Source organism: Polypterus senegalus, chromosome 6 (assembly GCF_016835505.1).
Source record: "Polypterus senegalus isolate Bchr_013 chromosome 6, ASM1683550v1, whole genome shotgun sequence".
In the NCBI taxonomy this organism is placed as follows: domain Eukaryota; kingdom Metazoa; phylum Chordata; class Cladistia; order Polypteriformes; family Polypteridae; genus Polypterus; species Polypterus senegalus.
Window position 1 is genome coordinate 96003713 of NC_053159.1, and position 17950 is coordinate 96021662.

Sequence of the window (17950 nt, forward strand, 5' to 3'; positions counted from 1 at the left end):
TAGATAGATAGATAGATAGATAGATAGATAGATAGATAGATAGATAGATAGATAGATAGATACTTTATTAATCCCAAGGGGAAATTCACATAATCCAGCAGCAGTATACTGATACAAAGAAACAATATTAAATTAAATAGTAATAAAAATGAAAAGAATTAAAATAAAATTAATGTACGCATTTACTCCCCCGGGTGGAATTGAAGAGTCGCATAGTGTGGGGGAGGAACGATCTCCTCAGTCTGTCAGTGGAACAGGACAGTGACAAGTCTGTCACTGAAGCTACTCCTCTGCCTGGAGATGATCCTGTTCAGTGGATGCAGTGGATTCTTCATGATTGACAGGAGTTTGCTTAGTGCCCGTCGCTCTGCCACAGATGTTAAACTGTCCAACTTTAATCCTACAATGGAGCCTGCCTTCTTAACAAGTTTGTCCAGGCGTGAGGCGTCTTTCATCTTTATGCTGCCACCCCAGCAAACCACCGCGTAGAAGAGGGCACTCGCCACAACTGTCTGGTAGAACATCTGCAGCATCTTACTGCAGATGTTGAAGGATGCCAACCTTCTCAGAAAGTATAGTCTGCTCTGAGCTTTGTGCACTGTGCTATGGATATACTGTAGATTACATCAACCTGCACACAAATATTATCAACAGAAATGTTATCATAAATGAAATGATTCAAAACCAGCAGATGCATTGCTTCACATTTTTATTAGCATAACTTGTCTAAATCCATAAAGCCCAAAAACCTAATCCCAACTCATAAAAAGGCAAAGACAACGGTAGAAGGAAAGCTATTAAAAACAACATTAATCTTTCAAAGTGCCTTAAAAAAGCCAACCAACTCCTTCATATTTATTTTATATCCCTTCTACACACACCCTAATAATCAGAGTGGGAACAAAATAAGTATGCTACAGGGGAATGTGGGAAGAAAGTGCAAAAGCCAAAGCAAGGGTCTCCTGGGATTTAATTAAAGAGAGGTACAGAAAGCAAATGCATTTACTGGTTAAACGGGCAAGTTAAACAGCAAATGAAATAAATAAAACAGGCTGATTAGCCAGACAATGTGGAGGAATGTTAAACATTTATGAGAAATGAGCTCATAGAGGGCAGACAACAGACTGGATCTGTTAATTCATTTTTTAACAATATGATAAAACTATGCAAGTGTAAGCTGAAGAACAGAAAAAAAAATTGAAAATGAAAACATCAATGCAAAAGGGCAACCAGTTATCTTTTGATATAAGTAATGGCCGTTGGTGATGCTGTTTGCTATTAAAAACAAATGTGCTTCTGCATCTAAATACAGGCCTTGTGGTTACAACTCTGTGGATTTAGGATGATGAGCATTGTTTTTTAATTAGCATTCATAGCCCTAACAATACAAGCTAAATGTATGGGGATGTGTGCCAACACAGTACCTACTATGCACGAGCAGTGTGAAATGTTAATAAAGTACACCATATATTTAAACAGTAAATATACCCCATGTGTATTTGCATGCATACATGCCGAAACAAAAAACCCCACACACAAATATAAGTATATAAAGAGCGATGACTGATATAAATATATATATCAGGTATATAAGATACAAGGTCTACACTTCCAAAACAATACACATTTCTCATTTAGTCCCAAAAATAACACATGTAGAAAAAAAATCAACTCAAGTTTCTAAAGAAGTCCCCACATTTTTTCATATTTACCCCGAAATCAATACCCAGATTATGATTAATCCACTATTTCTGAACAGGCCACAATGACAGGTATATGAAACATCCATTCAAACTTCCTTTAGTTAATGAGATTACCAAAGCATCTTGAAATGAGATGAAATGGCATTGGGAAAGTGTAGACAGACGTCTAAATGGGTCAGAAGGCCAAGTGACCTACACAAAGGCCATGTCTTCCTCCAAAGGCCTAGGGCTAACATGACAAGAAGGGCAGAATAAAAGGCCCCTGATCACAGTCTCACATTTCCCCACCACTTCATTTGACATTTCACTGCCATATCCCTGCATTCTCTCCATTCTCATGGAAACGATGCAGGTGGTCTGAGTACCTGTTAAAGAAACAAACAAAAAAAATTACACAAGGAAATATCTGTACAACAGACACCAGGCAATCTATTCTTTTTCAACCATAAAACAGTATCTTATGGTAAGGTATATTCACCCCCGTGGCCCTGCATTTTCATTTTATGGTGTCAACAGAAAGATCACACTTGTAGGTTTGGATCTGCAAACACATTTTTAGCACAATATAAAACAAAGCCTGATTGATAACACAATGAAAAATCCATCAAATGAGCAGCACCTCCTCAATGAAGTGACGTAAAGGTACTGTAGACCCTCTTTTGGAGCGTTTGCTCATTTACTATGCCATATATGACACTGAGCACCTGGTCTCAGAATTCAGAGCAAGGCCCTTGACAATTGATGAATGCTTTGAGTAGTGAGGAAAGCACTATATAAATGCAAAAGAATTATAAATAAAACAAATTCAGTCTCTGCCAGTCCTTAAAATGTCCTATGACTGTATGGCACCCTCTAGAGATCTTAAAGATGCTTACAACTGTAGGAGCTAACATGTGAGATACCTGTGTTTGTGTCATTTAGCCAGAATTTACTTACTGATTTATGCTGAAGTAAAGGTCTTTTTAAATATATGTCAATAAGAAATCAAGATATATAGCTGCAGATGCTAATACAGTGGTCAAGTGAATAGTGCCTCTGCTTCACAGATCTAGGAATATTGCTTTAAATGTCAACCTAGTCATGGTCTGTAGGGAGTTCATGCGCTCTTCTCGTGACTGCATGGGATTTTCTCCCATATCGCAAAGCTGTGCAGGTCCAGTTGGCAGGTTAATGTGAACTGACCTGCTATGAGGGAGTTTAAGTGCACCAATCGTTCCCTCTTATGTGGTCCATCTTGATTAAATGTACTGGTCTAATCTGGCATTAAAAAAACATTTACATTATTTGCAGTATTTAGATGTTTTCTACTGTACACTTTATAAAAATCATTTAAGCTACTGTATATATTAGAATAACTATACATCTTATATATTGATTTGAGTATGTGTAGTTTTTTTTTTTTTTTTAAATCCACACCCTCAAGAAAATTTCACACGCATCACAATTTTTCGGGAACAGACACTAGGCTACTTTGGAACCCACAGTTTTTCCCTTTGGGGAAAAGGGTGGGGAGTACTTTTACTATGGTGAGTTTTAAGGACAAAGGGTTAAGAAACACCATTTATGAAAGATAAATAGTTCTGCCTTAAAATGACTTACCTTTTGCCATGCTAAGTGCTGCTGTTAGTTTTTAATAATCGGAAAGTACTGGGGATGTTTTATTATATACAGGTAGTAATATAATGAACTCTTGTGTATTTTATTTCTGTCATTTTTGTAAGTCACTTTGAAAATAGGCATCTGTCAAATAAACAATGATAACAAAAATAATTTTAAAACATTTATTTCAATAATCATGATAGAGGTCTGGAAGCACTGGGTGAAGTTAGGACCGGTCCACTACGGGGCACACATGCGTGGCTGCTACACACGTGTGCATGGGAGGCAGTTAAAGGGCCTGAATGAGGGTAATTTCATGCCAGCCCAGGGGGTGGCAGAGTGTACTGACCCTTTCTGTCTTTTCACCGCAGACCTATCATAGGAAATTCCACCTGGTTCTGAAGATGCCACTTCTGTTTCCGGCCCTGATCACGTCACTGCCATTTCTGGGCCTGATGATGTCACTTCTGGTGCAGGTCCTAATGACATCACTTCCGCCGGCAGGTTTATGAGTTGGTACACGCCCACCTCCTAGGAGGCCATCTGGGCACGGAGAAAATTTAGGAGTGGATTAAGCTTCAATTTTATTGGCCGGGAATTAATGAGGATGTTCACCGCTTTTGCACATCCTACCTGGAGTGTCAATTGCAACAAATTCCTAGGAGGGACTGTGCTGCTCTTGTTCGCCTTCCCCTAATTGATGTTCTGTTTGAAAGGATTGGGGTCGACTTAATAGGACCCCTGGAACCCTCAGCTAGAGGACACAAATATATTTTAATCCTAGTAGATTATGCTACCCGGTATCCCAAAGCTGTTCAGTTGTGCTCAACCTCTTCTAAAGCTATTGCATGGGAATTGGTAGGGGTCTTAGCAGGAATCGGCATCCCTAAAGAAGTCCTAATGGACCAAGGTATGCCTTTCACCTCGCGGACGTTCAAGAAAATGGCCAGATTACTGAAAATAAAGCATCCAAAGACCACTATGTATCATCCTCAAACCGATGGTCTAGTGGAGAAATTTAATCAAACTCTTAAGCAAATGCTACACAAGGAGGTCAGCGATAATGGAAGAAACTGGGATCAGCTCCTCCCCCTTGTTCTTTTTGCATATTGGGAAGTCCCACAAGTCTCTACGGGCTTCTCCCCTTTTGAATTATTATACAAACGACAACCCTGGGGCGTATTGGACATTCTAAAGAAAGGGTGGGAGGAAGAGGCCCTCCCCTCTACAAATATATCACACAATTTTGGGATAGATTTGGAAAGATTCAGCCCTTACTCAAAAGTCACATGGAAGAGGTGCAAGCAGCACAGGCCCAGCACATCTCTTAGGGGATTCCAACTAGGGTTCTTGTTCCTACCTGCCATTCTAAATTGCTAGCCAATTGGCAGGGTCCTTATGAAGTTAAGGAGAGGAAAGGATTTGCCGATTATTTGGTGAAACAACCCAATCATCGACCAAGCAAGAGGGTCTACCATGTAAATCTGCTGAAGCCGTGGAAGGACAAGGATCCTGGCCCCTACTCCGGTCAGCCCTGCTTACTCTTTGCTCACAAACATAATCTAAATTTCCAGCGATGGGAGCTGGAAATAATTATCCTATCTGTCACAGAGGTAGTGACTGAAACACATGGAAGGACCTCTCTGATCGCGTATGATATTGTGACAGAGCCTGGGGTTATAGTTCAAGAACACTCATATCATCTTCCTGAGACAAAATGAGCTGAATTCGAGCTTGACATGAAGTGCATGCTGGAACTAGGAGTAATAGAGGAGAGTCAAAGTCCCTGGTCCAGTCCCATCATCTTGGTCAGTAAGCCTGATGGGAGTTGGAGGTTTTGCAATGACTTCCATTGGCATAATCAAGTCTCCCGGTTTGATGCCTGTCCAATGCCACTAGTGGACGACCTCCTCAAGAGGCTAGGACAGCCCAAGAATTTGACCACTCTTGACATGACTAATGGGTACTGGTATGTTCCTTTAACAGATACCGTAAAAGCTAAGGCAGCGTTTAGCACCCCTAATGGTCACTGGCAGTATCGTGTCCTCCCATTTGGGTTACAAGGGGGCTCCTGCGACTTTCCGGCGCCTGGTGGACAAACTGCTTTAGCCCCATAACTCATATAGTGCTGCCTACCTGGATAATGTGGTAATCTATTCCAGCACATGGGAGGAATACCTACAGCAGGTCCAAACAGTATTGAGGATACTTGGTAAAGCCGGACTTTGGATTAACCCCAAGAAATGCTTCTTTGGATTAAATGAAGCCAAATATTTAGGCTAACTGATGGGTCGGGGTACCACGAAGCCACAGTGCTCTAAAGTAGTTGCCATAATGAAATGGTCCAGTCCGAGAATCAAGCAGAAAGTCCAAGCCTTTCTCGGCTTAGTGGGATACTACTGCCGGTTTGTACCCTGATTTTTGGAGAGAGCAGCGCCCTTGACTGATTTGACAAAGAAGAGGGCCCCAAACTATGTGGTACAGACTAATAAGACAGAAGCTGCATTTGGTGACTTAAAACAGGTTCTTAAGTCAGCACCGGTCTTGAAATCCCCTAAATTTTCTCTACCTTTCATTCACCAGAAGGTGACTTCGGACACAGATCTTGGTGCCGTGCTACACCAGAGTGTCGACAGTGTTGAACTCTCTGTCATGTTCCTGAGTTGGAAGTTGCTGGAACGAGAAACCAGGTATGCAGAGGTGGAAAAATAGGCCTTGGCAATTAAATGGGAGATTATACAGCTGAGGTACTACTTCATGGGCTGCGAATTCACCCATGTGATGGATCAAGCACCATTATAGTGGATAGCCCTACAAAAGGAGTTGAATCCGTGAGACACCAGATGGTTTCTTGACCTACAGCCATAAAAGTTGTCACTGGTTCATTTACGCGGATCCCTCCACGCCAATTCCAATGCTCTTTCTCGGGTTCACCACCTCTTGGTCAGGAATGCCTGACCTAATGGGTCTGGGCTGAAGGGGGGGCCCTTGTCACACATGTGCTCATGGGAGGCAGTTAAAGGGCCTAAATGAGGGTAATTCCATGCCAGATCAGGGGGTTGCAGAGTGTACTGATCCTTTCTCACTTTCCACTGCAAACCGATTATGGGAAATTCTGCATGGCTTTGAGGATGCTGCTTTCTCTTTTCTGGCCCTGATAACGTCATTTCCGGTTCCAAACCCAATGATGTTGCTTCTGGTACTAGTCCTAATGACATCACTTCCTGCCCTCTCCTTTTAAAACGCCATCTTTACCTCATCAAGACAGTTCTGTTCTGGACTCAAATCTGTACTCAATTGCACACAAAACTTAACTCTTATGCAGCCAGGAAACAATATATGGGTGGCTACCCCAACTCTTTTTGTGGCTCACTTGTCTAATCTTTGACAGTGCACAAACACACCAACACTGTGACAATTGAGAACAGCCATTCAAATGAATAGGTAAGTTTTTGGGATTGAGGAAGGAATGGAGGAACTGCCCAAGTGACTCACACTTGGATAGCACATACAAGTTTCACACAGACCTCAGATTTCTGGAGCTAGGAAAGAATTGTGCTAAAAAGTGTCACAATGCTGTCCTATTATAGCATATAATGCCATTTTTCATTTGCCTGCCCTTAAGTAAAACCAAAACAGACCAGCAGAGGGTAAAATAGGCAGCAAAAAAGAAATGTTATTATTACTATTATTTAGCTGTTATCTGTTTTAATCTAATATAACAGGAATGCATAGAATGTTGGTTTTAGCCAATTGACTTCCTGTAGCTAGGAGAAGGCAGCAATAAAAACTATAACACTTCAAATTTTAAAATGTACATATATAATTAGAATAGAAATTACACAACACAAACAGCAGAATATCAATGTTAATATGGAATCTCTCCAAAATATTGAACACATTCAATAATTTGGTGATGCTAGGCCAAGCTGGGCAATCTGACAACTCATTACATCCCTCCTTACATGTCAGGATATGTTCAAGTTTAACACTGGAGAATCAAATTCACATAAGACACAACTGTTCAACTAAAACACTTCCAACATGGTGCAATTAATAGTGGTAGAAAAAAGTGGCCTAGTAAAACTCTCTATATTGGAAAGCAGACAGCTGCATCCCTGGCATGGAGGAATACCAGACCAACAATGAGCACTTGGCCCACCTTATTATTAGTGTAGCACCATATGACAGGAGCAGGGTTATATGGGACCTCCCTGTCTCTCTTGTGCTCTCTCTCTCTCTCTTCTCCTAAGGAAGGAAGACAACTGAGTGTATTACAGAGAAGTCACGAGGGACCCTCTCCTAAGCAAATGAGATGGAGAAAACGAATTAAGTGGGCAAGCAGGATAGCCACTCCAAATACAAAACATTGATGATATGTATGTTATATAATATAAAAAGGAAAAGGGTTACTCGGACTGTCTTTATCTTCTAATTATGCATGAAACTCAGTCAGTGGCAGTGAAATGTGGGCAAATAGTAGCATCTGGCGGCTGCCTATCAGTAAGTAAAGTGAAAGGGAAAGATGCTATAAGCATTCGCTCTCCTGTAATGATTTGTTACTGCTTTTCTGAAGAATGCAATATGTAGTGTAGTAAAGGTGCATATGCAATTTCATCTCACTGTGCACCTCCAGTGCTTACATGTGACCCTCCTTTGACTTTCCTTGGCCTACCAAAATGCTTGTGCTGTTTTTGCCTGTAACTGGCAATAGTCAAATTTAATTTGACAACAAAATGTTCAAGATCCCCATAGAGTTTAGTGGAGTTGCTTCTGATTGCCATGTTCCTTCAATTATAAAATATTAGAGACCCCAACTCCCTTAGCTCCTCCAGAATGAGTTGTGATGCCTGCTATTTTTAAATGTCAAATGAGGGAGAGGCCCACTTGAATATCTTTTCTCAAGCAAGAGGTATATTATGTGTTAAGTTCCTATATATTTCAAAAATAATTCCTTACTTTTTTGCGCAGTATGCAGAACAGTCTCTTCCAATACTCTCACTCCAGGCCGTTTTGTACAGCACCTAGAAGAAAACAAGAGGTGAGTTTCTGTCATGCACTGCAAATAAAAGTAATATGGAGGAGGCATGTGTCTCATTGCAGGTATCATATTATTTTCTAATAGCCAAGCCAACTCCCGTATGAACATAAGTAATGCCATTGAGATTACATAGTAATATTAGTGCTGCTACCTATCTATCATGCTTAGGCACTGCAGCTCATTCTAAAATTGTAAAATGCTACAGTGTTAGGAATGGAGAGTTCAATAAATATGTCAGCATAATGGCTCACTACTGTGTCCATGTTCTGTGGAGTAGCAGAGGGTCAAAAACTGATTTTTTGAAAAAAGTTCTTCATCATGCAGAGGTTTGCTTGTGGGTTGCATAATCTGAGGCATTGTGTGACTAAAATAAGTTCCACAGTTTAACCAACAGCAAAAGCAGGCTTCTTCTAATGTATGCATTGGTGTAATAACTAACGAGAGAAAAATGCAAGCCTGGCGGTTAAAAATAAAGTGTTTAAGTGTGTGTAGGGTTGTCACACAAAGGTGACTGAACTATCTGTTTTTTTAAATTATAAGCTGCAAGTGAAGCTTGGCCACTTCAGACGCTTTATCCTTTGTTAAACGGGAGCAGAACATTACAAGCAGCCCTACAAGGAACGTGTACTTTAGGCTGCAGAAAACTGGAAAGCTGTGAAATATCAAGTCCAGAGAAGCCTGAGTAGAGTCCTGGCATAATTTGTTAGCTGAAGAGGTTCTCTTTATATCCATCCATCCATTATCCAACCCGCTATATCCTAACTACAGGGTCACGGGGGTCTGCTGGAGCCAATCCCAGCCAACACAGGGCACAAGGCAGGAAACCATTTTCAATTCTAAGCAGAGACTACAAAGATCCGAATGCAAATTGAACCTGTCTGAGTACAAGTGTTACTGGACATAAATGCCAAGAAAGAATGGAAAATCTGGTACAGATAGAACTTTCCTTAGATGGGGACCCTGAGGCTAACAACTTGGAAGCAGGTGGGAGTGCCCATTGAACTCTGGCATGAAAATGATTGCCAACATAAGCATCAGTAAGAATATGTAAGTAGAAGGACACAAGATTCTAAGGGGTCACCCTCCCACTCCTATGTGACTTTTCAGTCTAGTAGACTACACATATGAAGAGCTATTGCAAGTTACAGAAATAACAGCATTACATCACTATATGTTTTTACCCTTAACAAGACCTCTTCCAGATTACTAAATATTGTCTGTGTAGCAGCTGACTCAGTACCTTTGCCCCCTATCCCAATCTGTGTAGGTTTTACTGTAGGGAGTAAACATTGATGTAATTCTGATGTAGTGCACTTACCAGAAAGACCAAGCAGTGGAGGAAGATGGTATAAAAGAAAGCTATGGTCCGGGCCATCTTGTTTGAGAGAATCACCTTTCCCTGAAAGAAATATCATTCTTATTTTCCACCTTTCAACTTAATATTATTGTTATAAGACACACACACACACACATACATTTATTAGCCCTGGGGCATTGTGTGCTTAATTATCAAACAGACAAACATATATTATACTTTCATATTCTAGTGGTTACTTGTTTTATTCTTCTAATTCATTCATACTGCTTATCTAATTTTAGTGATTCCAGAGTGATAACCGAAATGCACAATGAAAGAATTTTTTTTTTTTTTTTTTAATTGCTTTCAGAAAAACTTTGCACCGACTGATTCCACATGACACCAATTTCAGATGGGAAAGTGTTGAGTCCTGTCCTCATTTTGAGTCTTAGATTTAAAATGACACTATTATAGCAGTAAATCAGCACTGCCTGCTGTACTCAGCTATAATCAGATAATTTTGAATTCAGTCTGGCAGAAAGTGGATGTGCAGGACATTGTTTTGCACATATGAAAAGGCCCACTGTTCAGACATATCTGGCTTGGTGCAAGATTCATGAAAAAACCTGCTCTGTGAACTGTTTTTGACCGATTATAACTCAGGAGAGAAACATGCACCCTGATCACCAACAAAAAAAGCAAGTCTGTTTCTGATTCCTGAGAGTTACACTGCATTCACTGTTAGAGGTAGATGGTCTCTTCCAATTTATAAATGATATGCAGTGCCCCAATAAAAATGGTGAAAAGCACTGGAATCTTTAGAGATGCATTCTTTGTGCTAAAGAAGTGTGTCTGCTTAAGATTCCCAAGAGACCTGCTCTACTTTTCAGTACAGACGGTTGGACATTGGATTCTTGAAAGTTACTTTTTGTTCAGTGTTGAAGACAGGTGTCTACTTCAGGTTTTTAAGAATTACTACTTGATCATGAATCTGGGTTACAGATCTCTGGAAAAATGACTCAAAAGCACAAAGCAGCACTAAAGACTATAATAATCTACACTGTTCTCATCGTGGTATATATCTATGGTGAGATGACAAAAGCTGTAAATGATAAATGTAAAAAGGAAAAAAATGTACAGCAACAAATGCATACTGTTAGTAAATTGCTCCACAACTCCAGTACTTCAGCTTGACATCTGACAGTGTTTTCGTCTCTATCATGTTAATGTATACACACACTGATACGGAAACTGCAAATGTAATTTGGTTTAAGTTTTGCAGAGAATAAAATATGATTCAAGATGTGAAGCACAAATCAAACATGTAAATTATGAAAACGTTGTGAAACGAATGAATACTTCAACTAAATATTAAGCAAGTCCCTATAAGTATTTAGCACCTACAAAACCACATGGAAGATATTTTCACACACAAGTCCGACACAATGCTTAATGCTAGCAGGGAGCAAATCTTGCTATACTCAGAACCTCAGTTTGATTTGGCCAAGGAACATTAAACACAACTCAGATAGTTCAGTTCCTGTTTTTGATCATAAAGCAGTTAAAGCCTTCTCCAAATGTTTGACTGCCCTGTCTTTTTTTTTTTTTAACAATGAAAGACTGATTAGTTTTGATTGCCCTTGTCACATCTGTCTGTTCCATTTTTTCAATATGCTTTGAATACCTAGTGCTAAGAAAGAACATCCAATCATAAAGCTGCTATTTTTGTGATTTTTATTATCATTAAACGACTTTTTATAATGTAGGCATTTTTCTTCTTATACAAAAAGTTACCTTTTTTCTGGAGTTTTACTGATGTGTCATCCCTTATTTCTAAATTCTGATCATCAAATTTATGCTCATGAGAGAAAAGGCCTTGGATCCAGCAACTCTTACATTGCATTCTGTGGGATTTTAGTCCTGGTGCACACCTCTAACACAAAGTTCATTCTCTAGGACCCTCATTTACCATATGCTCTATGACATGAGGGTGTACACCATGCTTTACTTTAAATTAATAATGATCAATCAACCAGAACAATAATGCTTTGTATAAAAGTTACTATTTGAAAGATAAAAAATTCTAAAGTTGAACTTTAAGTTGGAGTCATAATTTTTAAGCTTACTACAGTCGGAGGGTCCAAAGCCTAAGGTAACACAAAACACACAATTTGATATATAATATATACCATGATAAATGAATCTCTCATGAATAGTGATTTTATTGCTAAAAAAGAAACAAACAAAATAAAGAATACGTGGCAAAAAATAACATAAGAACAAAAGTTAAATGGAGTGGAAAAACAAAAAATGGAAATAAAAGGGTCGCTCTACTGTTTAATGTTTAGCACCACATTATGCAAAATCCCTCAGAAAAAGTCTAAATGTGACACTTCCAAAAACATGAGCATTAATATAGAGCTGACACCCCTTTACGGCTACAACAGAATCCACTCTTCTAGGAAGGCTTCCCTCAACATTTTTGGGTTTGTGTGGGAATTTGTGTTCATTGAGCGTAAGGTCAGATACTGAGGCTGAACAAGAAGGCCTGGCTTTCAATCAGTGTTCCCATGCATCCCAAAGGTGTTCAGAAAGGGTGTGCAGAAGGGTTGCAACCAGGGCATTGTGCAGGCCACTTGAGCTCCACCACACCAGACTTGTCAATATCACAAATCTGTCCATACACAAAGGCACGTCTCTTTATTGACCTGGCATTGTGTATAGGAAAAGGACTAAAACAGAAAAGGGCTTTCCCCAAAATGTTGCAACAAAGTTTGAAGAGCACAATTGTCTAAAATGTCTTTGTATTCAGTAGCATTTACAGTACTCATCACTGGAACTAAGGGGCTTAGCCCAAACCCTGAAAAACAACCCCAAAACATAATCTCTCCTCCACTGTGTAGTCTGGAAGGTATTGTTGGCCAAGTACCCGCCATACCCAGATTCGTCCATCAGTCTGCCAAACAGCCAAGTGTGATTCATGGCTGAACTGTTGTCACTCCTAGATGCTTCCACTTCACAATAATAGCACTTATAGTTGATTGGGGCAGATCTAGCAGAACAGAAATTCCACTGACTGACAGGAGTCAAACATAACCATCTATGACAATGACATATTTAAAGTCACCAAGTTCTTCAGTACGATCCACTCTAATACCAATGTTTGTCAATAGAATCTGCATGGCTATGTGCTTGACTTAATGCACTTTTTAACAATGGGTGTGGCTGAAACACCTGAACTCACTAATTTGGAGGGGTGTCCACATACCATTGGCCATATAGTATAACTGGACATAAATTGACATATCTTAATTTAGGTACCTCTAGGTCGGGACAGAACATATTCTCTTAAAAATGTCCCCAAGATATTTCATGTATATGCAAATACTCCAAAATCTAAAATATCCAAAACCTGAAACACTTCAGGTCCCAAGCACAACCTGCATGCTGATGAACCTTTTCATTATTTTTTCTAAGGGTCTACAAAATTAAATTTCACTATTTTTACTTTGTGCAGTTTTTGTTGCTCTTTTGTCCCCCACAACTCTGTCTGTGCAAAATGGTGTGTTTTTTTTTTGCACTTTTTACTGCTTGGGCCTATCATGTATATTATTTGTTAAAGTCACTTTTTTATTTTAGAAATTACAGGGCAAGTGGATTAAATTCCATCGCAATTGTTGCATGTAGCAATCAAAATGTAACCTGAACACAGTCATTGTGGCCTTCATTTGGTGCTCATGAGGTATAAGTAGAGAAGATGCATTACATGGAAGACTACACCTCTGCACTTCTTAATGGAAGAAAATAACTAACACTCTATTTACCTGAATTTCACTATAATTTTTTTAAATTCATTATTTTAAATTTTAATTTAACGTTAACTTCAGATGTAGCCTTAACCAGGGCTGCCAAAGACGATTAAGGCAAAGGTGCTGTTGGCAGAATGTATGAATTTTAATTCCAAGCTGAAATGTTTAGCTTCAGTCTGCCGACACTTGTTCAGGCACTCTGAAAAGTACAGTAGAAAGACCAGAACTTCAAATATTTTCACTGATGTTTTGTTCATCACCCAGAGATGAATACAGTTCAGAGTTTGGCCTTTATTTCCTCCCACTGTTTGACTTCACATTTTCAGTTCTTTGTTTGTACAGACAAATGATGAGAATTTACTTTACACTTGACATGCTTTCAAACAGAAGCTTACAACATAATCTTCCTTAGCTCAGTATTAATCTGCCAAACTGAGAAGCACCATCTTTCTTCTCCCACACATTCCTCAGAAGTTCCTGTACATGGCCCCTTAATGTTAGCAATCCTTTTTTTTTTTAACGCAGATCCCTGTCTAATTGGAATACTGCCAGGCTCACATGTTTAAAACTGTATTTTCCACAATCCAAAACAAGTTGAGACCTTTCTTATATGCCTCCCACATTATCAACAACAAATCAGTACTTTCAAGATGTACTGTATAACTTTTTTGTGGGCAGTACAATGGTGCTGCTTCTGCTTCACAGCTCCAAAGTCCCAAGTTGAAATCAGAACCCAAGCATTGAAGAGATTTGATGTTCTCCTCAATTCTGGCATCCAAATATATCCCATACATGTGCACACAAGAAAACTGACCACACAGTGGCTGAAGAAGAAAAAAGTTGAATGCCCTTGCATGGCCTAGTTAGAGCCCAGACTTAAACCCTACTGAAAATCTGTGGAATGACTTGAAGATTGAAGTTCAACAATGGTCATCATTCAATATGACTGAGCTTGAACTGTTCTGTAAAGACGAGTGGGCAAATATTGCACAGTTGATTATCTTCAGGAAAAATGCCACGGTCACTACTTGAACTGTGTTAATAATAATAGCTTATCAGTCTATAGACTGAATTTTTACAATCATGCCATTTACATCAAACACTGGACATGTTATTGCGACACTTCAGATCTTTCACTTAATAAGCAACATGCAAAACCTAGGGAGCTCCCTGTGAGGCTAACCTGGGAGAATGTGATTTAACAACACAGGTAGGAATAATGAGATTTTGGCAACTGAGAGTGGATAATGACACATTTCAAATTTTCATCTAATAAACTATACTTGAAGTTACACAAAGTTAGTCCACATACACCTGGGGAGAACATGCAAGTTCAATACAGACACAGGCTAGCAATCAAACCTGAATATAAAGGTACTGTGTACTAATAAAAATAGTAATACATTTTATTTATATAATACTTCACAAATTATCAAAGGAATACAATAGAAAGTAAAGCAAAAATAACAATAATACTGCTGAAAAGTAAACACTCAGATGGAGATCTCCTATTAAAAACATTGTAATACCGTGCCATTCTAAATATGTTTTTCATTTTTATTTTAGTGAACAAAATGATTCTAAATGTTTGCAAATGTATTAAAAATAAAATATTTAAACTAAAAGGATGTATTAAAAATAAAAAAATATCACATTGACATAAGTGTTCAGACCCTTTACTCGGTACAAGGTTGAAACAATTTAACAATTTTGGCAGTGATTACAGCCTTTAGATTTGTTGGTTATGATGCAACAAGCTTCAAACACCTGGATTTAGGGATTTCTGCCATTTTCCTCTGTAGAGTCGTTGGACGTTCTGTCAAGATGTGTGTTCAAATATAAATATAAATATATATATATTAGGCCTGGGAATTTGACACCGGGCAAACTTTTCATGTATTTTTTTTTTTAACAGTACAAAACAATAATATAAATAAGTACCTAAAGAATTACATACACATCCAGTATCATATTTATATTCTTCCTTTAAAAATTTTCTGAAATAAAATGTTTTCTATAGAGGTTTAACATTTCGCATTATGTGGTTTACATGTCAATACTCAGCACTGGTGCTCATTTTCTTGATTTATTCATACAGGCATAGGTGCAGGGGAGTGGGAGTAAATGGGGTGGGTAGGGGAGCTTAAGGCAGTCCTGGTGCCTCAAAATGAGAAAAGCTGCGAAGGTAAAAAGTATGCTCTTATTTTTTTTCATGTTACTGTAACAAAAATGAATCAATCCTATATCACAATACTGAATCATACTATAGTGCTACTATCAAGTGCTAAATAAGTTATCTAGGTATGAGAGGCACTAAAACCAAAATAAGTCTTTAGTATATCTGTATCTAACTTGCCAGTTTGCCAGCCAGCTTACAATGCTGACTGCCCTGATATAATGGCAAAATTCTATGAAATTATAAGTGTAGTGATTATCCCAATTATTCCAGTTTGCAGTATCTTCACTAATTTATACAAAGAATGCAACCTAACCATAATGTACAGTGTCAGATTTTAAAGGAGACATGCAGCTATAGAGGCATTATTTTAGCGTGCCAGGAGCAATGATGTTAGGTACAGCAGCATTTTCCAACCGTTTAACTGTGATGGCAAACTTTTTGAAACACACAAAATCTTAAGGCACACCACCATTCTACCAAACACAAAAGAATTAAATCGATAAATGTGCTAAACTGTCTGACGAGGTGGGACAGGAGGGAAATAAAAAAAAAGCTGCTTACAGATTGCAAGACCGAATAAGGAATTGAGAATAAGTAGCTAACCAAATAATGAGCTGTGAATACGGAGCCAACTTCATCCTTGTTCATAAATTGCCATTTGCAAACACAATTTCCAGTTGTTTTGTCCCTTTGTCCACTCATACAGGTGGTCCTTCTCTCTGCATCACTCCACTGGCCCAGGGTCTCTACAAGAGTTGCTGGATAACATACACCCAGGCAGATGGACCTGGCTGCTAAAGGCTTCTGCGAGAATCAAGACATCGGGGACCTCTTTTGGGAAAGGCCGCGTTGCGTTTCTTCAAGTGGGATGGCCTGCATCCGAATAGATTCGGCGCCCGGGTCCTCTCCGAAAACATTGCTAAGGTAATTCGTCTAACTTGACTGTCTATTTCTACTTTAAACCCCTTCCGTAATGCTACTGCTTTGCTAGGACATGATAATGGCTTAACAAAGTCTTCCGTAAAAGTGCACAACATTGATACTCTAATAACCAATCTTAGTGCACGTAAAAAATCTAGGCAGTGTGGCATAAACACCAATAATTTAATTGAAATTACTACTTTAGATGAACAATGCATTAAAACTATAAAAACAGATTATAAATAACATAAAAAATACACACAGAGCGCCCCTCTGAAACATTAAATATGGCACTATTAAATGTTAGAGCTTTAACTAACAAGACGTTTTTTTATCAACGATCTTATTAGTGATAGAAAAATTGATTTTACTAAGTGAATTCTCAGGCTTAATGTCAATTTTAATTACAAACTATGACACACTCTTAATAGTCGGCGACTTTAACTTTCATATTGATAATCAGTGTGACCTAAAAGTAAAGGAATTCATGAACCTCCTGGACTCTTTTCATTTGAGACAGCTCGTTAATCAGCCTACACATAAAGCAGATCATACGTTAGACTTAGTAATTACCAAAGGACTAAAAGTTGATGTAAAGCAGGTCATTGATACGGGTCTATCAGACCATTTTCTTCTACTATTTAATACAGAAATAATCATAGAAAACATTCATGAGAAGCATATTGTTAAAAACACTTCTTTGACTCATCAGCAGCTTTAAAACTTACAAACATTCTAAGCAATCATTCCATTTATAGTGCCAACTATAATAGCGAAGATAATGTAAATAGTAAGGTGGAAAAATGTAATTCTAAAGTGAGAGCTGCTGTTGACATAGTTGCACCTGAAAAGACAGTTACTGATTTAAAAAGAACATGTCGTAGAGCTGAGCGTAAATGGAGGAAAACTAAACTGATTATCCACTATGAGATATTGAAGGCTAAAATAACAGAATACAATAATACAGTTCGTCTTGAGAGGTGCTGCTATTTCTCTAAGATTATAAATAACAATGCAAGTAATCCCAGAGTCTTATTTTCTACAATTGATCGTATGCTAAACCCAAGTAACACAAAGGAATGCCTCCAAAATACTTCCAGCGAAACCTGTGAGGCTATTGCTGTATTTTTCAATCAAAAAATCAATAATATTAGAAATAACATAGTACATCTCCCCAACACTGCGGATCCTCCTAAGCCCCAGTACTCTGTTATAAACAAATGAAATTCTTTCACCAGGACAGATTTACCTGATTACATAGAATAATCTCTCGTCAACTGAAACCCTCCACCTGCGTCCTTGACCCAATACCAACAAGTTTTTTCAAAGAAGTATCGGGTGTGCTAATTGATAATATTCTTGACATAGTAAACTCGTCATTAAATATGGGGGTCTTCCCAG

General features: G+C 38.6%; 1 protein-coding gene across 1 annotated transcript in view; it reads right to left on the reverse strand.

Moving 5' to 3' along the window:
• Positions 1-692: 692 nt before the first annotated feature.
• cux1b (cut-like homeobox 1b) overlaps positions 693-17950 on the reverse strand; it is a 497544-nt gene continuing 480286 nt past the window's right edge. The window contains exons 21-23 of the mRNA XM_039756586.1: positions 9662-9742; positions 8262-8326; positions 693-2068 (exon numbers count right to left, since the gene is read on the reverse strand). Of these exons, the coding sequence (XP_039612520.1) occupies positions 2008-2068; positions 8262-8326; positions 9662-9742 (207 nt within the window). The 3' untranslated portion in view covers positions 693-2007. The remainder of the gene's footprint in view (positions 2069-8261; positions 8327-9661; positions 9743-17950) is intronic.